We start from the raw sequence: 16102 nt of genomic DNA, 5'->3' as shown, positions 1-16102 counted from the left end.
CTCCCCACCAGCCTCAGGACCACCCCGCTTTCCGGAGACTCCTAAAAACCTGGCTATTCGAGCAGCAGTAACCCCCCCTTTCCCCTAGCGCCTTGAGACCCGCACGGGTGAGTAGCGCGCTTTATAAATGTTAATGATTTGATTTGATTAGATTGACCTTGTGACCTGCAGGTTCAATTAGTTGGTACTAACTGTGTAATCTTGCTAGTGTTAGAAGTTGTGACAGATGGAGTTTATATATGGGTGCGTCTTTAGGAAAGTCAAGTAGGTTAAATTATTGTTTCTTCAAAGCAAGCCTTTATTCTTTTATTCATCTGGTGACACTCTAGCAAATTCTACTCTGCTTTAGCAAATAGTGGATTCAGCACCAGTGTCAGCACGACATTGAAAGACATAGCAGTTTCTCTGGTTTGCAGGGAGCAATCAGAGTACTTTTACAATAAATAGTATTGAAGCTTAAGCAGAGGAATGGATCAGCTTTACCCTAACTTCTAGGGTGCTGATGCAGGAATCTCCAATGTGTGTTAATTAACCTGCAGATTAATTTGTTTTTTTAGCTCAGTTTGCTTCATAAAATCAGATGACCTGAACGTTTTATCTGAAGACTAATATCTGAAGGTCATATGTGCAAGGTCACCTTTGTGCACGTGCCGAGATTTTTTAAAATAATTGTTTACCCAACTTGGATCATTTGACCAACCTATAAGGGCAGCTGTGATTTAAACCACACTTCTCCAGCTGTCCAGTTAATGTGTCAGCACAAGATGCCTACCTCCAAGAGACGGCCACCTACCATAATCTACTGGAAATAAAATATTGATGCATGCGTCAATATTCTGTTTCCAGCAGACTATTTTAATTCAGCTTTTCACATTGCTGATGCCCAAGCTCCAGTTAGTTGGTAATAATGGTTGGAATCGGGTAGTTGCAGAATATGTACGGTTGTCGCCTTTGTTACCTCCCGCCTACAACAAAAAGCCCCAGGTTTCCCTTGCAATTGGGGAATTCACTTCTCAAAACCCTTTATGTCCCTATATTGAGTTTAGAATTGGAGTCTACCGTCACCTAACCTGTTGCTCCTGGATTATGCCTGCTTGTTTCTTTTGGCTTTCCAAACTTATTGATAATGAGCAAAATTCTTCCGACATTAACCATATTTTCTATTTGTATATGAGAAAGAGTGGGTTTTAGCCCTTTTTATTTTATCTTTCAAGCATCAAATGCTTTACATTTGTAGAATCACTATTAGAATTTCAATCTCTGAACATTGCATTGTATACAGCCGTCCTCTGCATTGCAAAAGCCTGTATTTAAATTAATTTTACTTACGGCTGCTTTTAATGCTGGTCAAGCAGTGCTATATATAGTAGGAGGATACACAGATGTGCTAAAGTGTCCGTTTATCAGTAATTCAAGCTACACTGCGCGATAAGGTGTTCTGTTCCCCGATACTAAATTCTGATAAGGGGATGTGTACTGGGAATTATACTAGCAGGCGGTGGAAAAAGGGCCGGAATGGCGAAACCAGGACAGGCCAGTCTTTGGCACAGAGGTAATCGTTCCGGAGTAGGAAATGATTGCTAGTTTGAGTCCTTGTTGGCTCTTCTTTGCTAGTCGGGTAGTGTGGAAACAGCTGGTTTCTCCCCGGACACTACATTACAACCTTATTGACTACACCGCCTTTTCGTGCGGAATCAATTTTGAATTTAATAGATATTGGCAGGGGAAGCCGAGGCAGAACTTTTATGACCTGACTGGTGACTAAGCGGATGATGGTTCAGACGACAGCCTTCGGAGGGTGGAGTCTAGCATATCATTCATCAAAGTATTCCCTCCGTCTGTGCGAGAGTGATAAATGGGGCACTGTTTTTAAAGAAAGAAAATGCACTGCTAGTGTTAGCGTTAGTAGGGCATATTTCAAACACAGGAGTTAGTTTACCCCTGCCAATAGTTTGAGCATCTGTTTTCTTTTCTATGACCCAAACATTTCATCAGCAAGTTTTAACTAAGTGGTGTAGCGTTCAGGAAGATACATTCAGATGGGAGTCTAAGATGAGATCTGCGATTAAATATTTGAAAGAGAAGAATATCTTGGAACACAATCTGCCACACAACTAACTTCTAAAATGCTACCCAAAAACGCAAAAATAGTCGAAAGAAGAGGAAGTGCTCAAAAAACGCATGCCGACCTATGTGAATTGCTCTCTTGTGACCTGGGGAAAGCCTCATACGTATCCAGCCCGATTAAACTGGCACTTTAAAAAGATTTTATTAGGCTGCGACTTGGCTTAATCCCACTGAAAACCTACAGATTTGGGCATTTAAAAGGCTCATCAGAGTATAACTGTCGTCTGTGTAATTTCAGAACAGAGTTGCTGCTGCACGTCATCTGCCTCTGTCCCGCCCTCAAGAGTCTATGGTGCTACTGGCTAAAACCTGTATTCAGGTGCCCGGGCATTACCCAGGGCAACAAAGCGCTTACCGACTGCCTGAGTGGTGCTGATGTCCAGCTTTCAGCTAGATGTATGAAATTTCTTAGGGAAGCTCACATTATTGAATTCAAGCTCCATTTAAAAAGGCACAGCTGCCGACATGAACTTGAGCCATAGCTGCTGCCCGCCCTTGCCGAATAGCTGGGTTGTTGCAACCAGGCCAGGATCCGTGAGGACTGGGCATGACTGGCATCTTATTAGCCACATCCTGCACTTTATGATTTTAATGAGCGCTTGGACTGCTCGCCTACCTTGTCCAACATAGCTGCACAGCGCCACAATTTCTGTGAATACCACATACTGCCTAACTTTAATCAGCTTATTGGTCACTAGGCTGTACTGATTTACTGAATTTCATCTGATTTAATCCTGTTTTGAATTTTGTATGGTTTTTAAGGCATATTGTTATGGTTTTAAATAACTAAAAACAGTACATTTGTACTGACCTACTAAGTGGCACTATTCACCATTTGGGACAAACTGAAAGAATATGGGCTGCCTCAAATGTGCTCAGGCCCTGTGACCAAAGAAGCCCCCTCTATTGGTACTACTTTAAGTATTGGCCTGTACCTGTTAATGAGAGTAAGCCTTACAATGTTTAAAACACTAACTAAATAAAAACAAATAAAAAAATCATAAATGCAACTTGTACTCCTCTCAATAGGTTTTGGATGTTCCAGATGGACATCGGGCACCAGTTCCCCAGAGATGTTGCAGCGACCTCTCCCTTCTCTCCATGGAGTTCAGCGGCCTTGTATTTCCACTGTCTCCATCTGCCCCTCTCCGCCTTCCCCCAAGCCCAACAAGAGCTGGCTTAGAAGGGACCCAAAATGTGTCACTACAGTCTTTGTTGGATCCGCAGGACAAAGGTGAGTCCTTGTATCTGCAGGTCTGTTAGGGAGCACTTTATTTTGCACACTTGTTTGCATCTCTAGAATCCTCCGGAGCTACGTGATATGTGAAGAATGTACCAAATGAGATCATGCTATAGGGATTACAGTGACTGGATGATTGACACTTAGGGATGCTGTAATAGTACCACTACCATTGATTGATAGGTTATGCAAAGTGGAATCTGTAGTACTCTAGCTTCTACAATCCCTCGATTACCCACAGGTCAATAGGACCTTATCCCCGATCACCACCCAGGCAAATCTTAAACCATCAGTGTGAACCCCCTCACTACTGTAGCTTCCCGATCAGTATTGACTGGAACAGCCTGCATTGACCCTGGTTCAACTACCCAACAGACTTCCAGTTCTTGGTTCACTGATACAAGGTCAGGGGGACCCAGCACACTAATGGGCTGAGAGGAAGAGGAACCTATCTAAGGAGACAATCTCCTGTATCCAAAGACAAGCCGCAGCATTTTCTCAACTCGTCCCGACTCAGTCTCCCATCCGACTATTGCCCCTATGTGGCCATACTGCCAGATGTGCCACACTTAACCTCTACTAGTGAATTAACAACTTATGAGCTTAAAAGCAGGGTTTGCCGTTGGCTGTCTCACAGTACAGACTGACACCCATGAATCCGAGAACATCCTGTTTGTAAGGAGGGTCAGGTGGGTTGGTCCATCGGTCAAGCAACAAAACAGACTGCATTGTGTTTAACTGTAAATACCCTAGTCTTGCCGAGCGCCTAATTGTTAGCAGGGCCAGAAGACAGTCGAAGGGTGCTGGCTCCGGTATTGGTATTGTGCCACTGGGGTATTTTCATAAACAGTGTAGACCCTCGTGAGGCCCTGGGATAACAAATGCCACCCCTGCCAACCAGGAGTTGAGCTACAGCGGTTTGCGGTCCCTGTCTCGGCACTCTGCCTCTCTGCAGGAATTCCAGTCATGTGGGGAGGGAGATCGAGGGAACGCAATTCCCCCGTACATTGATCATGATACCACGAGCACTCCTGCCAGCCCAAATAATCCACTTAATCCATCGCATCTATCCATCGTGCATTCTACCGCCACCCTTCCTCAGAACCAACATGCAAATAACCTGCCTCTTGCATTCTTGAACATCTATCTCCAAGCTGTCCCCTTTCTGTTCTCCGGTTCTACGGTAAACCTGTCATTGCCTTCCCTTCTGTTGCTGTCCTGGAATATTGTGGGCCTCTGAGGGAAAGTTATTGACCCAGATAGGGTCATTTTATTAACCAACATGCCATAATCCTGGAGGAGACCAGAGTAGGGAAAAATGTTTGGCCGAGCTACACCAACTTTAGTACTGAGGCAGTACTATCTAAGGCTGGGCGTCCTTCTGGTGGCCTTCTTATCTGGGTTAAAAATATGCCCTACTTATCCAGAAAGAAATTGGAGAGTGAAATCACTGATATTCTTGGTCTGTCCTAAAGGGGCAGAAATGGCAGTAGGCCTGACTTGCATAATGTTTACGGTTGTTCGGTTCAACGTAACAGTCACCTACATTATAATTACTTAACAATCGTCTTTCTGCAGACCAGATAGTACTCCTTCACTTACAATTGCTGGAGACTTTAATACTACTTGTGAGCCCCTAGACAGCCTAGAGTCAGCAATTGGTCTTTGAGACGAAGCCAGAGCTATATCCTTACTGGAAAGTAAACCTTTATCAGTGCCAACTTCCGCAATTCAGCTTTTATCATAACTTTGAATCAGGGTATGAGGGCATGTAATGGGAGTTTCCAGTCAGATATTCATTGTGCCTATACTTACCATAAGCGAGATGCTGAATTCCTTTCAAATTTTGACTGCGCTTCACCCACATTGTCAACGTAGTATCATATTTTATGCATAAAAGTAGTGCTTATCTTCAAAAGAAGATACCATGACACATACCAACGTGCATGTTTTGTTCTTTATAAAGAATATAAGTAATCATATTTCTAAACTGACTGCAAGCTTGAATCTAGGGTGAATTTAAAAAAAAAAAAAACTAAGAAAATAAAGAATGTAAATTGCTTAGTTCATGAATCGTATTTTGATGTTCAGCCATGTTCTAATAAACATTTACCTTAAAAATATATGCAGTAATAACATCACTAGGCTGCAGGAATTACAAAAGACAAATCGGTGATCTAGCAGAAAAAGTGCTACAGTTGTATTGCACGTATTGCATAATCTGTGCTTCAGAAAAATAAAGCATTTAGCCATTTTGTTTCTATCATTGGCCAAAATATACGTTAGCTTACTTTTTGTTTTGTTATAATAAACTTTGCGTATTGATCTCCATGTAGTTCTTTTGGCATGAGGAGCACAGTATATCATCAGTGATCAAAACACTTTGGACATGATTATCCACAGCAAGGCACTCCATCCTAAAGTTTTGCAAAGTGTGTACAGCAACGATAAACACAAATCTTCCTTATTGGTTGGATGCTTCATTGAAAGTGATAGTGAGGATGTTCACGATTGCAGCACAGGAGCTTAATGCGTTTGCTGCCAGGCCACTACATAAATTTGCAACATTTACACCTTTTATATTACTTTCACCAGGTGGAGTTACTATGTTCAATTAGGGGTTATGGTTGTTGTATTTATTCCACAGTTTATTACCATTTTATTCTTATGAACTGAAGTCAGAAAATGGTGATGCAGACGTGATACAGATAATACATTTGGACATGCATTTTTGTCTGGGTGAATGCTGAAAGTTTAACAAAGATTCAGCTAACCCATTGAGTAACAGTATAAATATTTCAGCACAAACAACTTTTAACGTTCATATAGTGAGTCAACCACAAAAAATGGTCAAATGTTTGGATGAGGAAGCTTAATATTGGACTTCATTCAAAGGCATACTTTGTTGCAATTCCCTAAAGGTTACAATACACATTCACCTGTTTCACATTAATTAATCTATATATATATGTGTGACATTAACATGTGAGCATAATGTTAATACATACAAAGGTAGTAGTATCCAGTATGACTTGGCAACCCAGAGCCTTCTTCAATTGAAAAAGAACAGGATACGTGAAATGTACACAGTGCTCACTTTAAACTTCAGCAATAGAACAATTTAAACCTCAACATAACCTTTCTTACTGAACAACAAACGCCCAAACTAAAGAAAGTGCTACCTGGAATGCCTACATTGTCCCCAAAGAACCTGAAGATGAAACGGAGGACTACTCAATAGCTTGCCCTGCAGCCAGAGTGCAATACACTGTAACCAAGAAAAACCTGACTGCTATTAACCCCAGAAGACTTGATGAGCAACAAGTAACTGTAGGAAGCTGGCTTTTTATGTAGTGGGCCAATGTAGGGGCACACCATCCAAAATGTCCAGACGAGCGCTATCTGGTTTACAGTGCTTACTTTAATAATCACAAGTACTCTATTTGTGGTAGTTTGGTCAAGCGAGCAGTTTAGGCCTATCAGAGGGGAGTGTTAAGCATTTGTTGCGCGCACACAAGGTCAATAAATGATACATACACTTAAAAATAAAATAAAAAACAAGACCAATTTATAACAAGGATACCTTTTAAAAAATATATGTTTAGATGCTAAGATCAATAAATTCAGGTAAGTACTTTTGGAGTTATGAATTTTACAAGAAAACACAACAGTTTGAGGCGTGAGCCTCAAACGCAGTAATCTTATCATATATACACTCTCAGTCAAAGCTCAAGGGAGTGCCCTATAGGACATTAAGTGGTTTTCAATATACCTGCCCTGGTGTGTCCGGGTGCAGAGGTGCTGAACGGGTTGGTAGCCTCAAGCCCTACACCGTAGAAAGCAATGGGCATCTGAAACCACGGCCAGGAGTGGACTTGGAGACAAGTCCGGTGGAAGCTACAAGGGTAGTCAGTGTGGGCTGCGGGGCTTGGGTGCAGAGGTGGTTGGCCAGCTGTCCACGTGTGTTTGAGGCCCTCACAGTTCTCGGTTCGACCTGTAAGTTAGCACAACAGCAGGGACACTTTCTCTGTGAGCCTTGTTGGTTCTGAAGTCCCTCGTTGGGCAGGTCAGTTTTCAAGGTGGTTGTGTTTGGTCTTTACGATAAACGAGCCTTGGCTGGTGCAGGCGCCCTGGTACTCGGGGTATTGGTGCAGGGGGCTCCTGGAATGTCTAGTGTCTCGAAACTCTCAGAGGTGGGGCTGACCTTTTACGGAGCCTCAAAAATCACCTTCTGAAGTGTTGCTCCCTCAATGAGCCCAATGGCCAACAACATGGAGTACTGAGCAGCTGCAGTCGGTGCGTGCAGATGCAGGGGGGTGGCTTCTCTACCCCAAGGAGATGGTAGATGATTGTTTAAGTGCTGGGCAGGCTTCCAAGTGCTGGGGAGGATGCACAGCCGCAGGACGAGCCAGTTTCTGTGCAGGTCCTCAGTTCTTGCAGTGTTGGTTCTTGTTTGTCCTTCTTCAGTTCCCAGGTAGTCTAATCTGTCGGTCTGGTGTCGGGGGGTGGGGAGGGCATCTAAATACTCAATTCAGGGCTCTCACATGCAGGGGGGCTAGAAACTAGTCTGTGGTGGCAGGCTTGACTATACCAGTCAGTCAGCACACTAAGTGACTAATAGGGATACAGGGGGCACCTCTAAGGTGCATGTCATAATAAATCTGATACTGTCATGAGTATGGGTTTATTAAGATGAGGTGTTTGATACCAAACACCAGTATTATCAGTGAAGCCATCCAGTAGCTAGGTAGCTCGTAATGACCACTGCCCAGTACATGGTCTTAAAATGGCTCCCTGAACACTTGCAATGTCTAGCAATAGAACTAGGCATCACAGGGTTACATCTGCTTTTGCACATGTTCTCTCTCTCATGTAATATAATGCACTCTGCCTTAGTGCTCTAAGGCCTGCAGTAGGGATGACCTGCATATATATTACATGCAGTGGGCATTGCACACAGGGAGTGGCCAATGTTGTGTTTGTGGAATGGCTTGGGCCACTTCATGTATCCTGCAATGGTAGTCTGCATGCTGTTTGGGTGTGGGTCATTTTGGGTGGCATAATACATGCTGCTGCCCTTAGGGACCCTTTAGTACCCATGCCCTGGGCTCCAGGGGTACCACTTACCAGAGACTTGCAAGGGTCAGGGGTGTGGAATTTAATGTAATATCTACTTGTCGATGGGGCAGGTTGCTTCATAAATCTACTTGTCCTGTAAAAAAAAGAAAAAAAAAAAAAACTACTTGTCCCACTGGTGTCATGTAGTGTGGCAACAAATCATGGCAGCAATCTCTGCTATTGCCAGGGCTTGAATACTAGCAATTTCCTTATTTTACCATCTTTCTGCAGATCTACATACTGGGGCTTGAGGTAGCATTAAGCAAATAGTTGCAGGTTTAGAATGCCCTTTTGAGTCTATTCAAACCTACTTAACTTGAGATCTTTAAGAGTTCTCCAATCCTTCTATGATCTTTTCCCATACTGAGAAAGTTTGGAAATTTACTCTAGATAAAGGTGGGACGTAAAACTTCTTCCAGGGTTGGGAAGAAAGTGGTTGGAGGAAAAGTGAACTTGTAAATACTCAACAGATTTTCGCATGAGCAAATCTACACATGCATATTTGCTTGTGCTAAATTACAGTTCACAAATATTTTCTAGGAGTAGGATTTCCTGGTCTATTTCTCTAAATCTTTATGAAATACGCAAATCTGCACTAATGCAAAGACATATACCATGAGTGCACTTTTGTGAGAAGAAGACCCCTAATTAAGTCCGGCGTTAAGCAAGACCTTAAAATTCTATCTCTCCTTCCATCCATCGGCTGGCTTTACTATGAGTGATCGTAATCTGCTTTTTCAGAAGCAGCATATCGGCACACAAAATAGTTTTAAATGCTAGGAATTGTTATGGAAATGTGTGTGTTTTTTTTTTTTTTTTTTTTTTAAGACCAAAAAATATTTATGCTTTTTGCCAATGTTTGTTACAGTAGTGAGGGCCCAGGAACTCCCACAATGATAGTTTTCTAAAAGCTAAGCCAAAACAAAACACACTTTGAAAATCAAGACTGACCTCCAATGTTGGACCTAATGGTTTTGCCAATGCTTGCTTATATTCATTTGAATTAATCGTATTGAAACTGGTTACAGTGACTTTCCATTATGAACATTTTTTGGGGAAATACTAGCCTACATAACACATTTTACTAAATAATACTTCAAAGAAATGGTACCTAAAATTTCACAGTAGTTAAGCAAAATGTTTTTTTTTTTCCCCCCCTAGTTTCATCTTTTAGTGAACCTTTTCTTTTGAAAGCAAAGAATCGTCAATCTAGCTTTAAAGCTTCTGCAAATATTTGCATTTAAGCCGAGCATTCTGGGAGCATTATACATAGCCTCATATTGTTAAAACTGTGTTTAAACGTGTGTACACTTTTTTTTTTAATATAACTTAAACCACTCTCAGTAGTGCAGGCCAAGCTTACATTTATTTACAGTGCTCACCCTAATAATATAGGCTTTGCATTAATGAACCAGAAATACAAGATTAAGCAACATTAAAGTGGACAGAACTATTACCCCAATTGCAGACAATTCCCTTCCCTGCTCCATAATGTGGCACTTTAAATTGGCAGCCAAAGGGTTTGTCCTATAGGGGGATGGGTCTACGTGTCACAAGAACAAAATAAACCTGAAATCTTGTTGTCCTTGACCCCAAACAATATTTCCTGGGCATCCTGCTATTGGGAGGAATTCCACATCCCAGAAGGGTGCTAAAGTCTTTGCCAATTGGGTCACAACTGAGCATTTGTTGTGGTGTTAGGTAAAGAACACTGGCACTGGGGCCTGGTTATCAGCGACCCAGTGCACTACCGATCATCATCCGTACCAGAGAACAAAAAGTAGGTTTGACCATGTTAAAAAGAGGTACTTTCTTACAGAAATGAATAACATAACATTTATAGTCTGCCACTACTTATTAGCCGAGTTTTGATAGCGGCTCAATTAACGTTATACAGAGTAGAAACATTTGCATAGCCATCTCAGATGGTTCTGTCGTCCTTAAAAATATTTTTTTATTAATTGTATCCCAATGTAAAAGTTAGCAGTTGTTGGGATAATACCTCTGTACCTATTAAATTAATATTTCTTGGTGAGAAACTGATCATTACAATGTACACTGTATCTTTCCAGTTTTATTAGGAGCGCGTCAGATGTGAAAGAAACATGTTTGACGAAAGCAGTATTACGTACCATGTTTGCATTAAGTGGCTCACATATCAAGATGTTGACCTGCTTTGTTAGTCATAAGGCACCTGTCTTTGACACCCTCTGATGGTTAAAAGATTTTTATGTACAGAGGTCCTTTGCTATGCACCAATCTGTGAATTGTATAAATTCCTCTGTATTTGTTTTTAAACAAACATAGTGAGATTTTAGCAAAAAAATGAAACTGTGTTCATTATAGTAGAGTAAATTAACAATAAGCTTACTTTTTTTCTACTGACATTAATGTTGTCTTTTTGAGACAACATGCTGGACTATATACATTATTTATGCTTAAAGTATACAATGCTGCTTCAACATTCAATAGGAAGTTTCATAAACCACAACATAAACATTTGTGTCTGGTCTCTTTCCCCCCTCTGCCTCAACATGCCCCCTCCAAAAAAAAAAAAAAAATAATAAATCATTGCTTCATGAATTATGCTTTTCGTTGTGAGAGTGTCCAGATACTACAATGCTCTTAATGAGCAGTGGTGCTCAATTCTGCTACCTGCTATTACAGATCATTGTTGAAGAGCTCAGTGTAATACACTACGTATTCAGATGGGCAGATGAGTGCGTGAAGAGATAGTATGTCACTTTTGTGTTAAAGTATAGGGAGATTGGTTGGTGGTAACATGAAGGTAGCTATGTAAATCGAGCATGGGTGTTTACTCCAGTATTGGAACTTTCATAGATTCACATGCTTGAATCATTCCCCGTCGTCGAGATGGGAGTCCCGGTACAATTTTCATAAGTAATGTTAAAACATATTGAAGAGAAAAAGGCCCTAGGCCTCTTCAATTTGATAGTCTATCAGAGTCATTTTGTGAAAAGGACCAAACCTGATCCTCCACCAATCAGGCGACAGCACCCTTCAGAACCTCCTGAGAGAAGCTCTAGCACCTCAGATTTTCTTCCGCACGTCGTGCTAGGGAGTCTCCTCAGAGCTCTGCTCTGTTTTCACACCTTTATTCAGCTCTTTTTCTCTCAGAGAAACTCATTTATTTGGATTTGTCAGCTATTTTTCAACTATGTCTGACAAGGAAAAGAAAAGTCTCTTTAGAGACTGCAAGACTTGTGGGAAGAAAAGACTTCATTCTGAAGATCCTCATCAAGATTGCATTTACTGCCTCTATCCAGATCATTCAGCCAAGGACTGTAAGATTTGCCGTACTTTTTCTTCTAAGACCTTAAAGGATAGATAAGGCAGATTACTAATATGGCTGCAGAAACTGAAGCATAGGAAGGATCCAGTTTCTGATTCTGAGAGTGAGGAATCATCAACATCCAAGAGATCAACTAAAAGGGCAAGATCACGCTATAGATCTCCCTCACAAACCTCAAGGAAAGCCCTCAAAAAGACTGCTTCAGGGTCTTATAAGGGTCGCAGCCCATCTTCTTCCCCAACTAAGCTCTCAAGTAAAGAGGGGAAAAAACATTCTTCCAGTTCTGAGAGGCACAGGAAATCCTCATCTGTGCCTTTCAAAAAGCCATCCTCTGTGACTGGAAAAAAGGCCTCGTCGACGGAGTCCCCGTCGACGGTACCGTCGGTGGGCGCATTGCCGACGACAACAGCTACTTTTAGGTTTTCCATCGTCAACGGCTCCGTCGGCGACATCGTCGATGAGTACACCACCGTCGACGAGAACTGCAACGACGACATCCGCGTCGACGACCGTCTACACCTCGTCATCCTCGACGGCGCTGATGTCAGTGTCAGCTTTACTGTCGTTGACGACTTCGTCGACGGTAGACTCGTCGGCGAAGCTTGCTTCTATTAAAATAACGGTGCGTCCAGCGTCGACGGCACCGTCTACGACAAAGTCAATTTACACGTCGTCGACGAGGGAAAAATATTAAAAAATGAACAGAAAAATTAACTCCAACCCACACTTCACCTAGTAAGGTATCCTCCCTGGTACCAGTACATCTTTTGGAGGGAGATGAAGATTCAGATGAAGATGGGCCTTTTGAAACAGCCCACAGCCCCTCTGAATTGAATGTAAAATACCAGGAAGAGGAGGAATATGAGGAAGCTTATGATCCCCAGGCTTCCTTGGAGCATCAGCAGTATCAACAGGGAACATATATCCCTTCCGACCTGCTTACTGGCCTTAGAGCCATGTTGGTGGATTACAACAGAAGGTTTCCTCCACAAGGAGAACAGCCTCCATCGCCCATTTCTGGTCCTTCTACTCCACATCAAAGACCAACGTCTTTGCATCTCACAGATGTGGCCACCCCGGACATGACAATTCCCCAAGACACTGACATTTCAGAAGGAGATCAGGAGGAAGGAGAGCTCATAGATACTCACTCAGAGTGGGACGCGTATGTTATTCCTGCTCCATCTTCTCCTCATTCGAAGGTGGAGTCTCCACCTGAAGACATTGGAGGTTTTCACAATCTTAGAGAGGGCAGCCAAGCTTTTTGCATTACCGCTACCTACGAAGCAAACAGATTGTTTCCTTTATGATTTTAAAGAGCCCTTCCATAACTGTGCGCTCTATCCCGATGGTGAACTACCTGTGGGAAGAAGGCCTTAAAGTCATGACTAATCCGGCAACAGTCACAGCAGTTTTACCACGTCTGGATAAGAAATACAAAGCTCCTGATGATGCCCCAACATGCTTGACAGGCCATCCTCCTCCAGATTCAGTAGTAGCTCAAGCGGCTCAAAGAAGATCAAAAAATCCTTCTGCTCCGATTTCCGCGCCCCCAGATAAGGAGGGTAGGAGGCTAGATAACATAGGAAAAAGATTCTCCTCTATGGCCAGCCTAGTGCTTAGAGCTGCCAACTCCTTGGCTATTTTGTCTCGATACGACAGACAGCTTTGGGCGGATATTGCACCTTTTATTAATCAACTGCCGGAAGACGTAAAATCAGAGGCAAATCAGACTGTACAAGAGGGTCAACGCACGTCTGCAGAGCTTATAGACTGTGCAATGGATATAGCGACCACTGCTTTCAGACAGCTTGCAGGTGCTGCTGTATTAAGAAGACAGGGCTGGCTCAAAGCCACCTCATTTCGTCCAGAAGTCCAGAATAAAATCCTAGACTTACCCTTTGATGGCCAAGCGCTATTTGGGAAACATGTGGAAGAAGCCCTACAGTCAATTAAAACGGACACGGCAAGGTCATTAGGGACCCTGCAATATCGAAAATCGTCCTTTCGTCCTAGGGGGCGTGGCCAGCCCTCTTACAGAGGGGGATATCAACAACAGAGATACTCTTCCTATCCATCATCTTCACAACAATATCGGCCATACTACTCCCAAAGACAACCGACTCAACCAGCCTATAGTAGACCGGCAGGCCGTGGACGCTCAACCCGCCCAGCTAAAGATTCAGCTCGTAGAACCTGATGTTTTCGAGGCGCCGGCTACGCCCAGTCCTCCTCCTGTCACCCTGGGCGGAAGAATTTCCTTATTTCTCAGTCAATGGCAAACCATTACGTCAGACAAGTGGGTCCTACAATTAGTGGAACTGGGCCATACTTTAGAATTTGTCCAGAAACCTCCCTCCAACCCTCCCCGCAGGACTCCTTCAAGATATCCTCAACAACTCAAAGAAGAGGTCTACAAGCTCCTTCTCAAGGGAGCTATAGAGAAGGTGCCTCGGGATCAACGAGGAACAGGTTTTTTTTCCAGGTTCTTCATCATTCGAAAAAAGTGGAAGGATTGGAGACCGATCCTCGATTTAAGGCAACTAAATGTATACCTAAAGAAGCAATCATTTCGAATGATCAGCCTGCAAGACGTCCTTCTGCGTCTCAATCAAAGAGATTTTATGTCATCGCTAGACCTCAAGGACGCATACTTCCACATACCAATCCACCCTGCCCACAGAAAGTATTTGAGATTTACCGTAGCCGGGAGCCATTATCGATATCGCGTCCTTCCCTTCGGGCTCAAATCAGCCCCAAGAATATTTACCAAATGCCTAGCACCAGTGGCAGCCTTTCTCAGGAGAAGAAAGCACCAGGTCTTTCCATACTTAGACGACTGGTTAATAAAGGCAAAGACTTACACAGGAGCACACAAGTCAACAAGAAAGTGCGTTTCCTTACTGACCAATCTCGGATTCACGATCAACTGGGAGAAGTCCAACCCTCTACCAGTACGCAGTATTACTTTTCTGGGAGCAAAACTGAACACGGAATCCGGCATGGCATGTCCCACGTTAGAGAGACAACAAAGGTTACTAACCCTAGGGAGTTTCATACACAAAAGACGAAAGGTTACAGTCCGCCTCTTCAAATCACTATTGGGCATGATGTCTTCATGCATACCTCTGATCCCTCTGTGTCGGCTAAAGATGCGCCCCTTGCAGGAGCAGCTAAACCGTCAATGGCTTCAAGTATCAGGAACTTTCGAAGACCAGATACAAATAACTCCGATAATGATCAAAACCCTCAAGTGGTGGTCTCAAAAGCATCATCTCTCAATCGGTCTCTCGTTTCTTCAACAGCCAGCCCCGTGGACCATAACAACAGATGCCTCGCTGGAAGGCTGGGGCGCAGTATTACAGGACCTGAAAATAAGTGGCAAATGGCCAACTCATCTGGCATCAAGGCATATCAATTGGCTAGAACTCAGGGCAGTGCACCTCGCCTTTCAAGCGTTTCTCCCAAGAATCTATGGATCGCGAGTGGTGATAAGAATGGACAACACCACTACGATGCACTATCTCAACAAACAAGGAGGTACAAGATCTCTCACCCTCTCCAGGGAAGCCCAAGCGATCTGGAACTGGGCCTCGCAGCAAGGCGTCACACTATCGGCGGTGCACTTGCCGGGAATAAACAACAAGGCAGCAGATGCACTCAGCAGGCAGAAATCGGACTGTCACGAGTGGGAACTAGACCAGACGGTACTAACCCAGATCTTTTCCCAGTGGGGAACACCAACAGTGGATCTGTTAGGGAAGAAGGACAACGCCAAATGCCAGTTCTTCGCAAGTTGGCATCACCAAAAGGGATCTTGGGGGGAATGCGTTTTCGATAGTCTGGTCAGACATCTTTGCTTACGCCTTTCCTCCCATTCCGTTGATCCCAAGGGTCCTCACGAAGATGAAAACAGAACCGTGCAATCTCATACTGATAGCCCCGTACTGGCTGCGCCAACGTTGGTTCACAGAGCTCCTCATTCTGTCAGTCAAACCTCATATTCCACTGGAGCCGTTACCTCATTTAGTAACAATGAACAACGGCCAAGTTCGACACCCCGATCCGCAGTCAATGCGGTTAGCAGCATGGTTCCTCACCACAGAGAATTTGCGCATTTGAACATCCCGCAGGACTGCAGAGAGATTTTGTCACAGGCCAGAGCAGATAGCACTAACAAGGCGTATCAGTGTAAATGGAAAAGATTCTGTGCCTGGTGTCATCAGCGTCAAATTGACCCTCTACTTTCAACACCAGAAGAGATGTTGCCGTATCTCTTAGAATTAGCTCGATCTGGCCTAGCA

At 43.3% G+C, this 16102-nt stretch overlaps 1 protein-coding gene across 3 annotated transcripts in view; it reads left to right on the top strand.

Annotated features, from left to right (window-relative positions):
• The window catches only part of FAM117A (family with sequence similarity 117 member A), a 161961-nt gene that overhangs the window by 118492 nt on the left and 27367 nt on the right, over positions 1–16102 (top strand). For all 3 annotated transcript variants that reach the window (XM_069237800.1, XM_069237802.1, XM_069237801.1), the window contains one exon: positions 3157–3361. In XM_069237800.1, the coding sequence (XP_069093901.1) occupies positions 3157–3361 (205 nt within the window). The remainder of the gene's footprint in view (positions 1–3156; positions 3362–16102) is intronic.

This window comes from Pleurodeles waltl, chromosome 6, assembly GCF_031143425.1.
Source record: "Pleurodeles waltl isolate 20211129_DDA chromosome 6, aPleWal1.hap1.20221129, whole genome shotgun sequence".
In the NCBI taxonomy this organism is placed as follows: Eukaryota; Metazoa; Chordata; class Amphibia; order Caudata; family Salamandridae; genus Pleurodeles; species Pleurodeles waltl.
The sequence above is the reverse complement of the archived record's forward strand: the minus strand, read 5'-3'. Positions and strand labels throughout refer to the sequence as shown.